The sequence below is a fragment of the Zonotrichia leucophrys genome, chromosome 1, assembly GCF_028769735.1.
Source record: "Zonotrichia leucophrys gambelii isolate GWCS_2022_RI chromosome 1, RI_Zleu_2.0, whole genome shotgun sequence".
NCBI classification, from domain to species: Eukaryota; Metazoa; Chordata; class Aves; order Passeriformes; family Passerellidae; genus Zonotrichia; species Zonotrichia leucophrys.
Window position 1 is genome coordinate 94,024,447 of NC_088169.1, and position 20,160 is coordinate 94,044,606.

The following is a 20,160-nucleotide window of genomic DNA, read 5'->3' on the forward strand; positions in this document are numbered from 1 at the left end:
TAGAGTTGAGAAACCTCTTTGTGTTTACAAATGTTTCTGTGAAACAAGAACTTTTAAACAAATAATGTAAAGTATGAACTTTGAAGTATGGTGTTCACATTTCTTCCTTTGATTAATACTTTAACATCCGTAATACTTTAATGTAGCAGTATGTGCTGCAGTTTGTCTTTCTCTATATTGGTATCTAATAAATATTCCCAATACAAAATATTTCTTAATAAGTATTTTAATTGTTCCTCCTATGGCAACAGAAAATTTGCTGCTCAAAATCATCAGTTATTGCCAAAAGGCAATATTATTTGAGGCAGAAATCTTGTTGGAGAAATATGCTTAAGAGGTGAGATCATTCACTGTTTTAAACTCCAAGTGAGACATTTCCTTAGAAGTGGTTATGCTTCTCTCATGTGTGCTACTACTTCTCTTTGAGTTCCCTATTCTTCTTTCTAATTTTAGAAACATAGGGGAAAAGTGTTGAGAGACATCTGGATCCTCATGTCCAGCTCCATACCATCACAGGCAATCATCTTACATATTTTCTTTTCTAGCTTCACCTTAAATCTAGTTTTATTCCCTTCCCTCCTGCAAGGCTCTGAAATCTCATGATTTATCTCATTGGACAACAAGATGGCAGCTTGCCTCAAATCTGATTCTTGTGCCAATGTTATCCTTTAATTTAAATAAGTAATTTTGTTTCCTGTTATTTATCCCAGTGGGGCAATATTGGAGTAAAATAAATAATTATCTAACCCATCCCTATTCCTGCTCAGTTCTGGCTTTGTTGGTGAAACAAGGCAGGTCTGTTGTGTTTGCTAGGCAAAAAGGAGCTTTCCAGTTTCCTCATTCAAGGCCAGCTCTACTTCATATGTGTGCAGGTTTTAATTCATCTTTCTTGACTGTGTATGGCCAAACAGTATAACAGATGGAGTGGTGATTTTTCTTTTCCAATGCTTTGTAAGTACTTTCTTTACTTCTACTAGGATTATGTCAGCTGGCCTGCCCTAGGTTTTGTTGATTTTTTTCCCCTGCTTCTATTGAGTCCTGATTATCCTAACAGAATGCAGATACCCCTGTATTTAATGAAACATTGTGTTCTCAGCAGAAATTGTGACTTTTGCCCCCAGAACGCACGAGCTCGGACCCAGCACTCTTAACAATCGGCTGATTTTTATGACACTGCATCTCCAAGTTGATTCCTGTCCAGTGATTCCATCATCCCCATCCATGTGCGCAGAGCCTCCCACAGCCCATCAGCCACAGTTTCCAGTAGCTGCTGTTTCAGCCCTGCTCAAACATCCTTGTGAGCCCATCCTTGTAGGCTCTGGATGAGTGCCTGCGTTGGCTGCTCCAAATCGAGCACCACTGAGAACTCCTTGGCAGAGCTGGATGTCTGGGATCTCTGCTGACAGCTGCTCTGTCTGGGACAAGGTGCCTTCGGGGAAGCCCTGTTTTATTTCAGCAAGCCCACAGATTCACAGAATCACAGAACCAGTTAGGTTGGAAAAGACCTCTGAGCTCATCGAGTCCAACCTGTGACCCAACACCACCATGTCAACTAGATAATGGCACTGAGTGCCACATCCAGTCTTCCTTTAAAGAGCTCCAGAGATGGTGACTCCATCATCTCCCTAGATAGTCCATTCCAATGTCTAATCTCCCTTTCAGTGAAGAATTTCTTCCTAATGTCCAACCTGAACCTGCCACAGCTTAAGACTGTCTCCAGTGCTGTCCCCTGTCACTTGTTGCCTGGTAAAGAGACTGATCACCAAGCGGCTACATCCTTCTTTCAGGCAGTTGTAGAGAGCAGTAAGGTCTCCCCTGAACCTCCTTTTCTCCAGGCTAAGCAACCTCACCTCCTTCAGCCTTTCATCATGGGACTTGTGCTCCAGATCCTTCACCAATTTCGTTGCTCTTCTTTGGAGGCGCTCCAGCCCCGCAATGTCCTTCCTGAACGGAGGGGCCCTTTGACAAGTTTGTATTTTTATACAAACTTTATATACAAGTTTGTATTTACGTGGGAGAGGGTAGCTGGGCGCTGTGAGCGGAGTTGGCGGGGCGAGCCCCCCGAGGTGGGGCCGAGGGTTCGGGGCTCGGGGGCCGCCCCCGGCCCGAGCGCGGCGGGGCTGCCCGGGCGGAGCGCCGGGAGCGGGGCCGGAGCGGGGCCAGAGCCGCCCCCGCTGCGGCGGGAGGGCGGGCCGGGCGGGGCCGGGCGGGGCGGGGCGGCCGTGCGGGGCCATAAAGGCGGTGCGGGCGGCGGCGGGGCTGGCGTGTTTGCTCGGGGTGAGCGGCGGGGCCGGGGTGAGCGGCGGGGCCGGGGCTCCTCTCCCCTCTCCGGGCGGGGCGGGCGGGCGGGCTGTGCCGGGAGCGGGAGCTCGGCAGCGCTCCTGCCGTGGCTGTGGGCGCTGGAGGCGGCGTGAGGCGCAGGGAGCCGGACCTGCCGTCCCCAGCGCCGCTGGGCTCTGCGGGACAGGCCCGCGGACTCTTTGGGTGTTGTGTCAAATTGTATCTCTTATAGGAGAAAGTTGCTGCTGCAGGGTAACGCACCTCGTCGTGACCAAGGTGAAGGTGTGTAGTCCTCGCTCTTTTTTGCTTCTGGTTTGAGTGTTGTGTTCAATAGTCTTTACACTCGTTATTAGCTATGTATTAAAGATTGTTAGTGTCTCCTGCCTCCGTGGTGGTTTTCTTCCCAAGGAGTGCGTATCTGCACTGTCAGATCTTGCGAAGGGAATGGCTGGCAGTGAAGCAAGGGGCTTGGGAGGTGTTAGCATCCCAAATGCACTGGAGTCGCTAGGAATCTGTTGCCAGTAACATAAAGCTTGCCGAGTAAGCAAACACTAGTGATTTGGGGGTGTGAGGCTTTGGAGGTTGATAGCCTGAGAATTAGACCCTCCACTGATCTGGAAATGAAATACTTTGTCTTTCTCCCCCCAGGGGCAGCAATGTGCATTATTCTCCTAGGTGAGGGTCACCAAGCAGAACCAAGTGTGTGCGGTGGGGTTGGAAGCACTGGTCCAGATCCTTTCTGGTCACTGGTGAATGAGCTGTGTGTGTTGTCTTGGCTGCAGAGATGGCTACAAATGAGAAGAAGGAGAGGGAATAGTTTCAGAGGCCATAGCTGAAAGCACTTGCAGCTTCAGTTAGAAGTCATGGGAAGACTCCTGTGTTCTTTAGTGATATGAAGGATTTAATGGGAATACAGTGAGTTTACTGAGAAAATGTACTTTAATGTGCTTGAACTGCATGAGAGCGACTGCTGGCAGGCTTGATGCTTTTGTGCTTATCCTGTGTTGGAGCATTAAAGATCGAGCTTGAAGAACCTCTTGATTTGTCCTAGATTAATCATCTTGCAAATCAAAGGTGTGTTTTGTGCCTGCTGGTGCTGATGTGTTCCATGGCAGCACAGTTTGTAATGCAGCAGCTCATTCTCAAGGACAGAAGCATTTTAACCTTGCTGTGTGCTTGCTCTAGGTTTGACTCTCTTCATCCAAACAGGTGGCTGGTCAAATGAGTTGCTCGAAAATGAAAAGCTGAAAAAGGGGAGGTCTGAGATGACAATAGCTGTTCTGTGAAACTTGCTTAAAAATGATCCATGCACTGTGGTATTGCATGCTGTGAAACTATAGGGTTTGGGTTTTCCTTCTTGGTAGGCAAGAGTTAATTAGGTTCAATTTGACTAGTCTGACCTTGGCAGCTGCAGTCTTCAGGAGTACTTGGGGCAGAAGAAGGTGAGGCCTGAATTAGTCTGTAGCTGTCAGGAAGCACCTGGCTACACAGAAACCTGGAACACTTAAAAAAAAGAAAAGGGTATTAACACCAGTTTGAGTTGCATGACTGTAGAACATCTGAAAGTATCTCCATGCTACAAAAGGCAAGTGACTTATCACTTGTCACAGATAATCACATCATTCTCTTATGCTTAAAATGTTCAGACAAGGCTGTGACCAAGTCTGGTTGGTGAGATTCTGGGTGTTAAAGGAGTAATATGAGCTTGGTATGCATCATCTGAATTTGTCCCAGATCTTACAAGCTTGTTTGGCATTCACAAATGAGCAGAACTTGGGGCAAGTATGAACATTTCCAGAAAGGTACTTTGGTTCAGCAGTGTCTCTGAAGAAGGGCAAAGAGTTGCTTACAAAGACTGGAGTGCCCATTGAATGCTGTCACCTGAGTTTGCAGCTGGAATTCTGTCCAGGATGTTGAAGAGCTGTAGCTTTTTGCAGGAGCAAGATGTACTTGGCCTTTATCCTGTGGGTGATAGATGCTGGATCATTTAGAAAGGAAAGCATTCTATGTAGAGGAAGAAATCTTGTATCTCTGACATAATTTAGGAGTTGTCAGTGGACTGGATGTCTAAGCCCTGAAACTAACACCTGAGGCTGTTCTACAGTTGTGTTAGTTGGAGATGGCAGTTTGAGCTTTATATGCATCATGAAACAACTTCAGAGCCTGACTCTCAGGACTCTCAGAAGTCCTTTGCAGCTCATCTCACTTCTGCTGGTGCTGCTGATGACTTTAGCCTTAGCTTGTGTCATCTTTGGTAATTTCTATTTGACACAAACTACTTTCCTGAAGTAACTGTACCTCACAAAGAAAAAATATCCAGTGGCAACTAATATATTTTTGCCTGCACCAATAGAAAATCTGTGTCTCATTTCAGGTGAAAGGATTGCAGATAATCATTACTACATAGTTATTTCTGTCTAGTTTGCGTCTGTGTGAATGAACAGAAAAACAGAGCCTAGGAATAGATCTAGGAAGCAGAAGCTCTGACTTGTCTTTTCCTTTTCATATCCTACCTCCAGTTTCTTTGGAGAAGAAAAGCCCTAAGATGGCAGGCAAAGGAAGCAGCGGAGCAGACTCCATGTCCTGCAGTGTCCTGAACTGGGAGCAGGTCAGCCGTCTGCACGAGGTTCTCACCGAGGTGGTTCCCATCCACGGCCGGGGGAACTTCCCGACGCTGCAGATAACGCTGAAGGACATAGTCCAGACGGTTCGGAGCCGCCTGAGCGAGGCGGGCATCGTGGTCCACGATGTCCGACTGAACGGCTCTGCGGCTGGTCACGTCCTGGTCAAGGATAATGGGCTGGGATGCAAAGACCTGGATCTCATCTTTCAGGTTTCTCTTCCAAGTGAGGCAGAGTTTCAGTTAGTCCGAGATGTGGTCTTGCGATCCCTGTTGAATTTCCTGCCGGAAGGGGTGAGCAAGCTGAAAATCAGTCCCGTGACGCTGAAGGAAGCCTACATCCAGAAGCTGGTCAAAGTGTGCACGGAGACTGACCGCTGGAGCTTGATATCGCTTTCCAACAAGCATGGCAAAAACGTGGAGCTTAAGTTTGTGGACTGCATTCGGCGGCAGTTTGAGTTCAGTGTGGACTCGTTCCAGATCATTCTGGACTCCCTGCTCTTTTACTATAACTACTCAGAAACCCCCATGTCGGAGCACTTCCACCCGACTGTGATTGGGGAGAGCATGTATGGAGACTTTGAAGCAGCTTTTGATCACCTGCAGAACAAGCTGATAGCTACCAAAAACCCCGAGGAGATCCGAGGCGGCGGGCTGCTGAAGTACAGCAACCTCTTGGTACGAGACTTCAGGCCCATGGATAAGGACGAGATCAAAACGCTGGAGCGCTACATGTGCTCCCGCTTCTTCATAGACTTCCCAGACATCCTGGATCAGCAGCGCAAGCTGGAGACCTACCTCCAGAACCACTTCTCCAAAGAAGAGAGGAGCAAGTACGACTACCTCATGATTCTGCGCCGGGTGGTGAATGAGAGCACCGTCTGCCTCATGGGGCATGAGCGCAGGCAGACTCTCAATTTGATTTCTCTGCTGGCACTCAAGGTGCTGGCAGAACAGAATGTCATCCCTAATGCCACTAATGTGACCTGCTACTACCAGCCAGCACCTTATGTCAGCGACGCAAACTTCAGCAACTACTACCTGGCGAGTGCCCCTGTGCTGTACAGCCAGTCCTACCCCACCTGGTTACCTTGCAATTGATCGCTCCCCTCGAGTGCTCCTGGCTGGAGACTGCTGAAAGCCAGGAGTGTAAATATAGGCAAGTACTAAGTGTCAGTTGGATGTTCTCTAATGGAAACGTGACTGTATCAGACTGTCCATTTCCTGGTGTGCAGTGGGATTATGCAGCCAGGTGACCTGCTATGAATCTTTAAGAGTATCTCTACAAATGCCAAAAAGCCTTATTACCTCTTCGTGGGGAGAAGAGAACCAGCAGCCAGACATTAAGAGGAGCAGTTAAGAAACTTTGTACTAGCTCTGGAAGTGGCTGTTAACATGAGATATAAGTGGACTATACAGTAAACTGGGTTGGTTAATTGACTGTAAAATGCCTTAAGCAGAAGCTGCTCCTGGAGTAGCAGCAGAACTCTGCTTTCTATTTCCTAACCTCATTACTCTTCCTCAGTCCAAGTTCTGGCCAAATTTCTCTTGAACTAATTGTGCCAAGACTGGGCTCATGTTATGCTTGGGTCGCGTTCACTTTGTGTCTGTGTGAGCTGGTAGCAGTATGGATCATGTCTGTCTTGTAGAGGACATGAATGTTGTTTCCTGTAGTGCCTATGGCTATGTGGTCCTGCCTTGAGTTCAAGATTAATTTCTTGGAAGTTGAAGATAGTTTAGTAAGTCTATTCACAAAACATAAGCTGGTTGAATTTTTCTTGACTACAAAAACTTGGAAGGTGGCATTTCTAAAAACACACCAAAACATAATCTAAAACTTGGTAATGTAAAAAGTCCTTGAAATGAGTAATTTAAGCTTTAAATAGAATTGGAGCCGCAGTTTGAACATTAACTTGGAAAAATATTCTTGAGTCCAGCACGAAGCTAAAGCTTTTCTGACTATCTTTCAAAACAATTTTGGCACAGTAGGAAAGTAGCACAGCTCTTACTTTGGGGGTTCGACCAGATTTTCTTCCTCACAGGTCTGCAGCAAAACCAACAAAAACCCTAAAGAAAAATCCCAAGTCACTATAAGTTGCAGGATTATGTGCACTCCTGCCACAGCATGAATTCTGAAAGTGCCTCCTAAAATGATTTTCGTATTGTATGACTTCAGGCCGGTCCTGGAGGTTTGCCTTTCTGTCACCACTGAGTTATCACTGTCACCTGGTCACTGCATGAAGACAGCATGTCGAGTGGTTAGGGTAAAATTCTTCCTTTTTACTGCTCTTAACCCTCGCTTGAGGAGGTGTACAAACCCTGAGCAGAGCTCTCCACAGAAGTTCTGTTTGTTGAAAGTCTGGGCCTGAGTTCAGAATAGTCTCTGGAAGAGTATGCTCTCCCTTGGAGGTACAGAGGGCTGATCTTCCTGAAGGATGTGTGCTGAATTTGCTGCTTTGAGACTCCTGGGCTTTATAAGGAAGGTTAAAAACTCCTCAGTTATTTATGTAGTGGTGTTATTAACAGGATGATTTTCACTGAATTACAATAGTAAAATACATACAGCAATGATCTTGAGTTTCTTTTGTTTAACCAGAGATGTAGACTAGAAAGGCAAATCTTAGAGCTATTTATTATGTGCTGGTGCAATGTTCAAGAATGCTTGTTCACTGAATCTTTTTTATTACTTCTGTAACTATTTATTACTGTTTCTGCAAGCTTGTAAGACCAAAGTGCCTGATCCAACAAATGATTAAGGCTTAGAAGGTAGAGCAGAAAGCAGATGGAACACCAATGTTTGGTTGCCATTCAAGGGGGAAAACAGCAGCAGTGCTGTACTTAAATGATGGTAAAAATGGCCTGCTCCTCATCAGACCAAAAAGTTCTTTCCACTTTTCATAACTACTTCATAAAGACTGTCTCAACAGAGTAATGAGGCTGCTTCTCTGTTCAGACTTCATTTAGCTTAGGAAGGCAGGGAGGGATGCAATCTACCAAGTGGACTGTATGTAGCTAAGCAGGCTTGAGCTTAATTTCCTGAACAGTTTTGATAGCAACTTTGGTAGCAAAAAGACAAATAATTTGGTGGATTATATTGTATGGTTTTTTCATTAAAGGCTTCCTGATTAGTCAGCCAAAGTAGCTAAACTGGAAAGCAAACCCAGCCTTTTTCATTAACTGTGGCTTGGACTTGGTGTGCTTTACAGGCAAGACATCTGTCATCCAAGACTTTGACTTTTTACAAACTAACATGATGCCAGTGTTGTCATGTGTGTTAAACTTAGTGCAAGCTTACTGCTGGAATGCAATCCTAGGCAAGAATAACTCCTGCATGGAAAGCAATACTTGGCCTAGTATAGAGTGTCACCATAAAGAAGACTAGAGGGTTTGTAATTGCTGTCCTCTCTTGCATGGATGTTTTTGAAGCCAGCCTGTGCTATAGCCATTGCAGAAGTGAACAGGTGCCTAGAAGGGCTCAGACTCAGCTATCTGCCTTCTCTGTGATGTCATGGCTGATCTTTAGGAACTGGTTTTGTGCATTGGCTTGTGTGGAAGAAGTGGTGAGATGCTTGGGAGGAGTCCTCACAAGCTGAAAACACAGACTTGTTTTATTAGTCTTGAAATGCCTTGGCTGCTGGTGCATCAGGCCAGGTGCATCTCCTGGAAAAGGAAATGCTAGAGAATGAAAAAAGGCTGAATTGGATTCCTAGTGAGGTAGAGCTATGGAGAAGTTAAGTTTCATGCCATAACTATTGTGCTTTTGCTGATGTAACTTGATGCTGAGGCCTCTGAGGAAGCTCCACATTGAAATGCTGCTCTCTGAACTGCTGAGTGGGTGCCTGGGTTTGAGCTTTGCAGGGCTCTTGTGTTCCCTGTCTGGTTGTTAGGATGCTCTGGCATGTGGGAAATACTGATGCTTTGTAACCTGGCTCTTAGATACTAAACCCTCGAGTGGTTAAATTGTATCCTGAAGCTGCACACTGCCTGCTGCATTGACCCTGGAGTGCCAGGGATTGCTGGGACACTGCTCATCCCATTGCCTTCCAAATAATCCAGGCTTGGCAGGAAAAGCTGGTGTACTTGGTAGCTTCTCACCACTGTGCTGCAGGTGCTCCCCTTTCTGTTCTGGTGGTGCTGGCAGCTTGATGGTGTAACGGCAGTGGCTCAGTTTGCTGTGGGTTGGCTGGTTTGAGGTCAGGTTTATTGGGAGCCCTCTTGCAAGGGGTGATTTGAGAATGAGCACTAAAAGGTAAAAGTGATGATCCTGGGCCAAGTCTAGGATGCCTGCCTCGTTCAGTCACCCCTCGGCACTAGTGATGCCTCTGCTCTATAAATCTCTTCTAACCTCTTGTGTGTCATGTGGAGCTTAGAGAGAGACTGCTGTGCCTCAAACTGTTACCTGATACATTCCCTCTGAGAGTGGCATTAAAGTAAAGCTGCAGTGACACTCAGTGCATCATTCCTCAGGATCAAGCTTCTACTAACTAGGCTGTGGTGTAAAATAGCTGGGTTTTCTTGTATAGCTTGTAAGCACTGCTGGACAAAGCCAGTCTGGGGTTAAGCACCTGTTGACAACGTTTATTGCCAAGTTCCCTTTGACTTGCAGTTTATTGCTGTGACTTCCTCACTGTAAGATAGACTTTTTTATTTGATGGAGATGCTGCCAAAGAGACCTGGTGGAAAACTGTGTTTTAGTCACTTTGCTAAAAAAAATCCCTGTGCTGATCCATGGTCACTGTGGCAAGTTGTAAGCTGAAGCATAGTTTGTGCTTACTCTGCTAAAGATTTAATTATTGCTGTGTTTGTCCTCAGCTCAGTCAGTCAATCACTAAGTTGGGAGTTTAAGACTACTGCTTGCTTCTGAACAACCATTTTTCAAAAGATCCTCATGCTTTCACTTAATCATCTCCTCTACAAAGCAGTAGGTAGTATTTAAATCTAGTCCAAATACCTAAAGCTTTGTACCTGAAACTTAAATATCCATATTTTGGACTCAAGTTCTGGGGTTAAGCACTTGGTATGTGCCTAGGCTTTGTGGTTCCCAATTCCTAGAACAACCACTGATGTTAGTAGTGACCTCCCCTTGTCACTATATGAGTAGTTGGGAAAAGGCCTCTTAGAAGAGAACCTGGACAAATTTCCTTAATCCTAAACTGTCAGTGTACTGATGGTACTTGTTTCCCATTCCTCTCACTCAGCTCAGTCAGGATTCTGTAGCTGTTAGGCACAGGAATGAGCAGTAATTGACCACAGCCACCAGCAGCTTGGTCTAATTTGGGCATTGGGAGAGCCAAATGAATAATAAAACTTCCAGCCCTCACATCTAAGTCTTGCTCAACTGTTTCTTGAATACAGTTAAATGTATTTCATAAATGTTCTTTATTTTCAGTGAAGCCAGATACAGAGTGGGATGTTGGTCTGTAGTAGAAACTTTGGAGGAAAAGGTTGGAGCACTCTGGTTTTTCTCACTTACATGTCTGGATTGGGCTTGTCTCTCTGAATAAAACTGCACTTCCTTTTTTTTCTATGTTTCTTATTATTTTTTACTATTAAAAGAAGTCAGCTCTTGGAAAACCTGTCTCTCATCTCTTTGGAAGAAGTGATTTTTATTTTTTTTCTTTCTCCCTCTCCCTCTTTTAGCTGGCAAAACAGGGTACTAGAAATATTTGGATTTGTGATGAGCCCAAATGTGAGATCGGTCACAGTAACTTTGTCTACTGTTCTGCACTGTGGTCTTCACTTGTCATCCTTGGAAACTGGGGTTTGGACCTTAATGATGCTGAAATTCTTGTGCAAATAAACATATGCTAAACCACTCTCGCCTCAAGCTATTTTTGCATCTAAATAATGCTGACAAAGTATCTGTAGAGTTCATTGACCAGTGGGTGTGCAGGTGCACTTGTGAGGTGAGTAACAGTGCACAGCAATGCTTGCTTTAGATGTTATTTGAGGTACATGTTTTATATCTGCCTCAACTTATTGGAGATTAGTCAGTCAAGTGAGACATGATTAATCTTGCACTTTCATTACAGAGACAGCTTCTAGAGAACCATTTTTCCCTGTCTGGTCTCAACTTTAAGACATGGTGAGACACAGCCCCAGAGCTGTTAGGCAGGGTCTGGTCTGAGCTGGAGCCTGCCAGTCTGTTCAGTGACACACTCCACTTTATGGAGCAGCACTCTGCTACTGCTAACTTCAGCTCATGACCCAGGGGGGCGAGAAACAAAGTCAGCAATTGTTTCCCAGGTTATTTACAGGTTGAAAGCCTTTGCTTTCATGCTGTCCTAAGCACTGATGGCACTATTAACCAATGGTCAGTGGGAGTTGAGCAGGTCAAAGCTAAGTACAAGCTAGGGTTGTTTGGCAGTCCTGCTGCTCTTTCTCTAGAATAAAGAATAAATGCTCTTAAAAAGTGTGCTTGCTTCGAATTCCCTCCAGAGCTCAGACAAACTCCCGCCTCAGCTAAGTATTGCTGGAGAAATTCCAGCCTCCAGGACCTTGTAACACGTGCAGTGGAAAGGTCTGTGGAATTTAGAGGCGGTGTGATCCCATGGAAGCAATCATGAACCTCGTGTAGTCCCTTTTTCAGATCTAATTGCTTCCCTATGAACTTAAATAAAGAACTAATAAAGCAGCTGGGCAACACAAACCATCTGCTGTCACCTAAAACTCTCTCACCTGAACTCCTGCTTGTCACACCACAAAAGCTTTGGAGTTATTTTGGGCACCACCCTTATGGTTCTGGAAAACCAAGCTCAGCTTTGCAGGGTCAGATAGTGAAACAACAAAATAGCTGTGCTTAGGCAAGTGCTGCCAGAGTACTCTGTGTGTTCCATATAGAGCTTATATAATGGTAGACATTCAGAGGCACTAAAGAAAGATGGTTTTGCTCTACTGCAGTTGTACTGTTAGTGAAAATAAGTATCCTGTTCTGGGGTATCTGCTAGAACTCCGACTTCTCTGTGCTGTGCAAGATGAGCTCAGGTATTAGACACATGGTAATTTATATTATTGTCATTATTCTGTCAGGTGTACTTATTCTCTCCTTCCTTCTGAGATGGAATACTTAATATTTTTGAAATCAGAGTGCTCAAAGTGCCCTTACAGAGACAGAGTAGTTGATCCTATGAAAGAGAGAGAAAAAAATCTGTGCATTACTGCTTATCTAATATTACTTATTACACATTAATATATTTAGTTCATCAATACATGAAATACTTATAGCTGGTATTTTCAGCAATAAAATAACTTTTATTTATTCAGCACATACCACTTGAATATGGGTATAAAACATGGCAGTTGTGTTTTGCTGCAGTAGCAGTGCTGTGATCTGTTCTGCTTCATCTCAATGAGTTCCACATCCTACAGGCAAGACTGCCCAGCCAAGGGACTATTCAGCCTGCCAAACCTTCATGATTTTCCTCCTAGGAAAGGGTTGAGTCATCATGCTGGAAAAAAAGTGAGTCTTGACAAAAACTGTGTGCAAAGCAGCTGCTAGGGCCTATGCTGGTAGTTTGTGTATAGGATCAGGAATCCTATACATTTGCTAGTGTTATCCCTTTGACCCTTAAGTGGTTTAATTAACCAGCAGGAATGAGTTCCCTAGGCTGTGCTGCAAAATGCTGGGCTGTTTCTGTCACTGGTGAGTAGATTAGAGGACAATCCATATCACCAATGCTTGGAGAATGGAGTAGTGCAAACTCTGGGAGAAGCCTGGCCAACACAGAGGAGTGGCTGGTCTAGTCTGTGCCAGTAACCTTTTGTCACTGAAAAACCTCTCTAGAAACTCCTGCATACTTCAGGAGACTCCCAAGGCTTGACTGCACCTCAAGCAAAGGGAAAATTGTCCTCCCTTGCAAGAGAAGGGTTAAAGTGTGAGAATTCTAATTTAGTCACTGCCCCCATGCAGCAAGGCAAATCTAAGAGTGCTAGATATGTGGAATGTGAATTACAGTCCCACAGACTGCTCCCTTTGTGGGTGCCCTTCTTGCTTCAGAGCTGACCGTCCACCTGCAACAGTTCCCTTCCCCACCCCCTCTCTGTGGCTTATCTGAGAAACTTACTCTGGAAGCTATATCTGAATGTTCCTCCCTGGAGATTAGTGCCCTGAGCTTACCCTAAAGATAGTGGCAATACGTTCTGTGCTGGGAGAACCTGTTCTAATATTTGACTGTGGTCATAACTGAGAATTTCAATTGCATTTTCACACTGGGCTTTGGACTTCATCTTCAGCCTGTGGATTGCTGCATCCTTAGCAAAAAGACTGAGAAGTCCCAGACAGCCTCCTGCTATCCAGTAATCTCTTCAGTTCTTGGATGAACTGCAGAAAATGGGCATTTTATGTTGTATACATTTGATTCAGAAGCTGGAAACGTTTTTTTCTGTAACTTCCTTGTTCCTGTTTCTTGCTACCCAGCACCAGCTGTTAGCCCAGTGCTCTACGTGCTCCCAAAAAATGGTGCTCAGATTTTGAGCAGCAAGTTCTTGATGTTTGTGTCCACCAACTCTGCCTGGCACTGCTACCATGGCATGCCGAGTGCTTGTGCAGAGTTGGTTATCCACAGTGATTTCAAATTCTATCTGATGCTTTCTGAGGCAGCCTCTACCATCTGCTATCAACATCTGTGCTCCTGGTTTCCAGATGTGGTATTTTGCACTTGAGGGTATTAGAAAAGCATTTTGTCTGAATTCTGTGGGCGAATACTCACGAGGTGGATGGACAGAGTAACTCATCTTCATTGTTTTTCTACCATGCTGTCTTCAGTGTTGCATAGTGCTCTCAGTTTTGCATTGTTCTTGCACACTGAAGGGTATGTGACGTGGCTGTGGGCATTTTGAAACCTGCAGGTGGCTTAAAACCAGTGTCAGCACAAAGTCCACAGAGGTACTGGACGCAGGTTATTTTGGGAGTTTTTATTTGCTCTGCAAATACAGAGCAGAGACAGCAAAGAAACCTTATATTCTGTCAGTGCTTAGCAGCAACTCCCCAGTCCTTTTCTCTGCACCTCCACATTTATAACTCTGCAGTTAAAAATGTCCTTGGGGCTTACTGATTTTACTTGCTGTTAATAAGGAATAGATGAGTGGTCAAAGGATCTTTGGTTTGGCACAACTGAAGTGGAGATCTCCATGTTTCTGCTCTTGCCATCACACCTGTAACTCATCACAGTCAGCTGCCTGTCTTGCTGCTCCTGTGGGGCTCCCCAAATGCTGCACAGCCCTGGCTAATTTAAACTTAAATCAGCCAGGACTTGTTTAAATCTCTAGATCCACATGGGTTCCCTTCCACTTTGTCCTCCTGGGCAGCTTTTCCTGAGGCTGGGACAAAGGGAGTTATTTTGGGGATGAGAGCCTGCCATGGGCACAGTCCAAGCTCCCTGTGACAGCAGTGGGAGTGTGTGCTGTGCTGGGAGGGATTTGCTGGCAGCCTGGCAGACCTGAGTGCCGTGGGCTCCTGTGCTACAGCTGTCCTGCTGCCCAGCTCTCCTGGAATGTGTTTCCCCAGCCCTGTTTGATCAGTGGGAGCGAAATGTGCAGATGGAGCTCAGCCTCTGGCATCAAATTCATGGAGTTACTCCAGAGAAATGCTGCTCACAGGAAAAATACCCCCAGCATCTGTTTTGGAGCAGAGGAAAATTTGAATGTGGAGTAATATTCCAGCTAAAGATGTGCATGCCTCAGATTGGTGGTTAGCCTCCCTCCTTGCAGCACTTCTCTGGTAGAAGGAGGATTCCTGTTTGTTACCATTTCCCAGCCCATGGGCCCTGAAGAGAGGAAAAAGCACATTTTGGTAACAGAGGGACTTGCCAGCAGGGCCAGGAGGGGATATTTTGGAAGCCCTGCCTGTTGATGGAGTGGGAAGGGAAAGGGAGGCTGGATGGGATTGGGGCATTTCGGAAATCAGATAGAAGGCTTCAGGTTTTTAAAAAATCCACACAGATGACCCAGAAAACTGACAGAGAGATGTTTCATCTTCTTACAAGCAGGTCTGACTTCAAAGTGAGGCAGCATGCCAGCAGAAATTGCTGTGGGGCTGTGTTATGCCCAGGCTTAGGACGCTCTACAAGTAGAATTTGTAAATTTTGCAACAGTCAATTGCAATATGAATTGTGGCTAATGTGCTCTACTGTTATCAAGTGCTCCACGTGGCTCTCCTCGGCACTTATGGTGTGAACTGTGGCCTTCAGAATGCTCAGCCAGATTTTTGTCGACTGGTTAAAATAAATAAAAGATTTCTGTATGGGTAGAATTGCAACTACAGTTATGAGTTTCAGTTGACCAGGACTTGAATTTTTGTTTTAATTGAAGTACTCAGTGAGAACATCTAGTTTAAAGTTCATTTACTAGCAATGTGATACTTGACTAAAGTGTCTTACTGTAAAACTGCTTGTGAAGTTATGACTTTTAATTCCGAAACAGTAGGTTTTGCTTTGAAGGTGCTTGCTGCCTGATTGCTGGTTTGACTTACTGCTAATAAGGAGTAGATGAATACTGAAAGGGTCTCTAGCTCACCTCAGGGATCGTTTGACTGATTTGCAGTATTACAATACCAGATCATCATCAGAGAGTTTATGTCCACTGCAGCCAAAAGGTCCAGATCCCAAACCTCATGGAAAAGTACTGTTACAGGGCACTGCTGTGGTCTAGACTTGGATAAGAGAAAAACTGAAGAAAAAAACCAGTTTAAACATGTTTTGGTTTGGGGATTTTTGTTTGTTTGCTTTTGGTTTTGTTGATGTTTTTTTGATGATGACTGTTCTTCGGGCTGTTGCAGGCATGCTTGATGGATTGCAAGCCATGTTCCTGTGTGAGAGGGACCATCCATCTCAGAGAAGGAGGAGGTTCATTTCTGTACATATTGCAGTGTAATACATGACAAACAGGCTGCAGTGTCCTAGCACTGGCTCCTGGCACTACTTGAACCAGTCTGACAGCCTAAGTGGCTGAATTGTACATCCATTGAAATGACACTACTTTTAAGAATTGTATCAGAGGACTGAGAAACTGCATAAAGGTGTAAGGTTCATGTGGCCAGAGCTGTCTGAGAAGCAGTGGTGCCCATTCTGCCTCTGGAGGAGAGGATTTCTGTGCATAGGTCATTTTAGAGAGGGCCTGGGATGCTGCTGAGCACTGAGCAGCAGCACAGGGCCCTTCAGTGCCTGCCATAGTCACTGCATATTGATGTGAAGGAAGTATCAATTAAACATGACCTCCAAGTGGTGTGAGTTAAGCGGCAAGTTAAACCTTGCCCCCAAATTTGATCAGGCTCCATAGAAACCTAACATACTTTTTTAATTTTTCCAGTGGTTTAATTTCCTTTTTATTTCCGTAGCAGTGGATTCTTGAGAATCCAGACATGCCAGAGTGCTGGCAGTTTACCTAGACTTTAACCAAATCTTTATTCTCGCAGTACTGAGCAAGCAGAGAACACAAGAACTGAGTAAACAAGGCATAACTGATCTATAAATGTTGTAAACAAATATTTAAAGAGTGAGTTTTAATGTATGGAGGACCTTTATTACTTATTTTATTTTTTGTTATACACTCATTATATCTTTAAAGAGATAAAATCTTACTTTAATTAAATAGTTGCCATTTTCATTTTTCTTCAGGTAGGTGCTGGTTGCAACCTGAGTCCCAGATATCACCTGGAGATTCCTGTCACAGATGATAAGTACAGCAAAATGTAGGTATGACTGTTGTTCAGGCTAATATTCTACCTCCTATGCTCCAAAGGGAAGGTAATTTAAAAAAAAAGAAAAAAAATCTTGTGAAATATTGCACAGACTCACAACAATATTTTTCTTTCACAAAAGAGTATTTATATAAATTCTTTTCTTTAAAAAGATGCATTGAAGCAGGCCAAGGGGTTTATTTTGGCTGAGGGTTCCTGACATACAGCCACCCAAAATAAGCTGCTTATGCATTTCAGAGAGTGCTGTGTCCTGTGCCCAGGGTTACTGGGAGTTGAGGCAGCCCCTGGTGTCAGTGCCTGGCTGCAAAACCTGTCTGGGCCTTTTCTGCTCCTTGGCACTTTGGCTTCGGGTTATCTGGGACCTCAGCTCAGCCTCTGGTTAACCTTTACAGCATTGCTTCTTATCCCAAACTGCTAGAAATATGACAAAAATACCAGGAATTTTCTTTAAGGCCTGGAGGAGATATGCCCCCCTTTCTGGTGGCTCTGTGATAACAGCATGGGTCTGTTCTTGCAGGCTGCTGTGTTTCTTGCAGGCTGTTCTTGCAGGCTGCTGGAGCCCTCTCTGCTCCGTGTCAGGCTGGGTGTCAGCGACTCTTCCAGCCAAGGTCTGCAGGGGTCAGGGTGGAGACATCTCCTGCAGGGATAAGGAGTCTTTGAGTCTCCTTTCTTGCCCTCTCACGTGAAGGTGTGACCTGCTTGTCCTGGCTTTTGCTTTTCTCAGTGCCTGAATGTGGTAGGAGGTGCTGCTGCCACACAGGAGCAGAGGCTCAGGGAAGAGTCTGACTCAGAGGCCAGAGCTTTATCACAGAACAATTCACATCTTTAAAGCACATCCAGTCCACGCTCTCAACCATTTTTCTCCAGTTATCTTTAGTTGGGTAAAGTCACTGTCAGCCCCATAAACTTCAAGGATTCTCCCTCATTTCCAGATGGAAATGACTCCAAACCATTTGGGAGCCAGAATTAGAAAACCAGTTAGTACTGAGTCTGTGCTGGTGACCACACACCTGAGACTGGTTCAGTCAGGGGGCATGCAGGGGTCTGGAAACTGGTTTTGGAGTATCCAAATGAGAACCTTTAGGATATGAAACAGAATATTCCTGCCAGTGGTTTGGTATATTGTGATGTGTCTCTAAAAACCTAATGTCTCAACAAGGAATTTACAAAGAAGATGGACAGGAAAAAAGTTTGTGGAGAAAAAAATATATTTTCAAACAGAGAAATTTCTTTAGAAGGGCTATATTAGACAGACAAAGAGCTGTGTATGCAAGAGAGATGGCAGCTTCAGCTGAAAGCCACTGCAATGAGCTCAATGAGATTGGAAGATGTTGACACCCCTGAGCTGGCAGGGGGTGGAAAAAGACACGCATCAAACTCATTTAACTCATTTTCCAATGTTTAAGTCCAGTTCAGATTTTTAGGTGGTTTACTTTTGATTGAGATTTTTTTTTTTTTTGACGTTTTTGGGTTTTTTTTTGTTTTTTTTGGTTTTTTTTTTCTTTGTGGTTTGTTTTGGTTTTTTGTGGGTTTTTTTGGTGTTTCCCTCCCCCCTCCTTCTTGTTGGGTGTTTGGATTTTCTCCCTGGAGCATCGGGCAGTCCCTGCGGAGCGCTCAGCACCGCGGACAGCGCCCGCAGCCGCCGGGCTGGGAGGTGCGCTCGGGGGTGTGTGCGTGTGTAGGACGTTTGGGTGTTGCACACATCCTTTAATCCAGAGGGCTAATTAACTCTTTTAAGACCTCTCTCTCATTTGGTGGAGGAATTTCCAAAAAATGAGGCGGAGGCGCTGCGGGCGGGGTTAAGCAGCAGGGAAATGGGGAGGGATGTTCCGTGTGATCCCGCTCGGAATGGAAGGCTCTAGAGGGAGAGCCTGTTTTCCAGGAGCTGTTCCCACCGGCCTCTCTCTTCAGCTCCAAATGAAGCCTCATGCCCAGCCTTCTCAGGGCTTTTCTGGTACCTGTCACCTGTCCAAATACTGTGCATCCAACTATCAATGGTCCTGGTGGCTTCCCAACAACTCGAGATATTCTGTGATGCTCACAGCTGTGGCACGTGTGTAGCAGTTCCATAGCCACAAATGGTTAATACCATTTTATTTAATCCTTTCACTCTGAGAGTCTCATAAGGACCAGTTAATTTGCCTTTCAGAAAGAGAGGAGAAAGTATTTTAACCCCAGTTTTATTTCACAGAGACCTGAAAAGAGAAGGAAAGAGAAGAAAATGGAAATCATCACACCAGAAAGTCCCTTTTTTTTTGGATCTTGCTGTTCTGTGTCCATTCAGGGTCACCTCTACATTTCCCATGAAGCAGTTTTTCTTGCAGGCTGGGCTCACAAGGGTTTCTTTGCTTCTTCCTCAAAAAGCCACCGACAAGCAGTCTCCAGGCAAATCCTCTTTAGTAGGCAGCTGCACAGAAGAGATAATTCAGGTCTAGGACTGTAATAGAACAAATGTCAGAAGAGCTTTCCCACCTCAGCTCCCACCTTACACTCAGTGGATACTGATCAAAACCCATGAGGGATTTGTTTCCAGCCAGCTGAGACCCCTCAAAAGGCAGAGTTTACCTGGATGTTGGTTTTGAACTGCAGATTCCCCCTTCTTCTTCTGAGATAGTGTGAGCTCCTCACCTTGTTTCAGACTGTTTGCTCTGGGGCCTGAGGCCACATCATGAATCTTGCAGCACAGTTTGGGCAGTATTTTAACTTGGAACTCTAAGCCCTTTGACATGTGGCAGAAAATAAATGGGAAGGCCATGCTGTGTGGATTTCTCTGTAGATGTTTGCATGGAGGAGTGTGATGCCAGTGTGTGAAACAAAATACCAGGAAGAGAGTGTGTAACTAAGAACAGGGAGGTCATGACTGGATCAGCCTGACCAGGGAAATGCCAGTGGAAGAAAGGAGCTGGAATACACAGGTGACTTCTGGGTGTGCCTGTGAAAGCTCTGGCTGGGGTATGTGCTGTGCTGGTGCCCCCAGTCACAGGGGACTCAGCTCCCTCCTTCCAGTGCAGCCCCTCTGGCTGGGGAGAAGAAGTGTGAAGAGTTTTGGGGGTTGACTTACAAGCCTGAGTTGTTTGGAGTGGGTTTTGACTCTCAGGAGAATGAAAGGTCCCTTCAGCAATAGAAAGAGATGGAGAGGAAAATCTGGGATGGGATTGAAGGGAAGAGGGGTCATGCTGTGGAACAATGTGACCCAGGCTGGCAGCTCTCCTAGAGTGGAAGAATCATTATGCTCACCCTCAGGAATAAAAAGGTGCTGTTGATGGTGGGCAACTGGGAGACCAGGACCCCACCCACTCAGGATGGCCTGGAGCTTAGGAGCCATCCTTTATTCTCCATCCTCTCCCACAGACCCCAACCCTCACATCCCCTGCTTGCTCTCCTCTCCACTTGCCCCCTGATAGCCTTCCTTTCCCATCCCTCTGCCAGGGCTGCTCTGCAGCTGTGCTGGTTTCATCCCCATCCTCTCCCTCTTTAAAGGCAGACCCCAGTGTCCCTGGCAGCTCTCCTGGCTTTCCCAGAGGACAAGGGCTGGTACCCTCCATCTCTGGGCACTCTTGCCATG

At 45.4% G+C, this 20,160-nt stretch overlaps 1 protein-coding gene and 1 long non-coding RNA gene across 2 annotated transcripts; both read left to right on the forward strand.

Moving 5' to 3' along the window:
- The first annotated feature begins 2,517 nt into the window (after positions 1–2,517).
- TENT5C (terminal nucleotidyltransferase 5C) lies at positions 2,518–11,635 on the forward strand. The gene is made up of 2 exons (XM_064722948.1): positions 2,518–2,562; positions 4,800–11,635. Exon 2 carries the CDS (start codon positions 4,826–4,828, stop codon positions 5,999–6,001), a length of 1,176 nt encoding a protein of 391 aa, XP_064579018.1. The 5' UTR covers positions 2,518–2,562; positions 4,800–4,825; the 3' UTR covers positions 6,002–11,635.
- A 2,549-nt stretch (positions 11,636–14,184) lies between these two features.
- On the forward strand, positions 14,185–19,458 carry LOC135442687 (uncharacterized). The gene is made up of 3 exons (XR_010438706.1): positions 14,185–14,690; positions 16,513–16,586; positions 18,787–19,458. It is a non-coding gene; the product is annotated as an uncharacterized LOC135442687 (long non-coding RNA).
- Positions 19,459–20,160: the final 702 nt, after the last annotated feature.

What these genes read in the sequence shown, in the direction of transcription:
- TENT5C (XM_064722948.1), top strand. Translation starts at nt 4,826, where the DNA reads ATGGCAGGCAAAGGAAGCAGCGGAGCAGACTCCATGTCCTGCAGTGTC.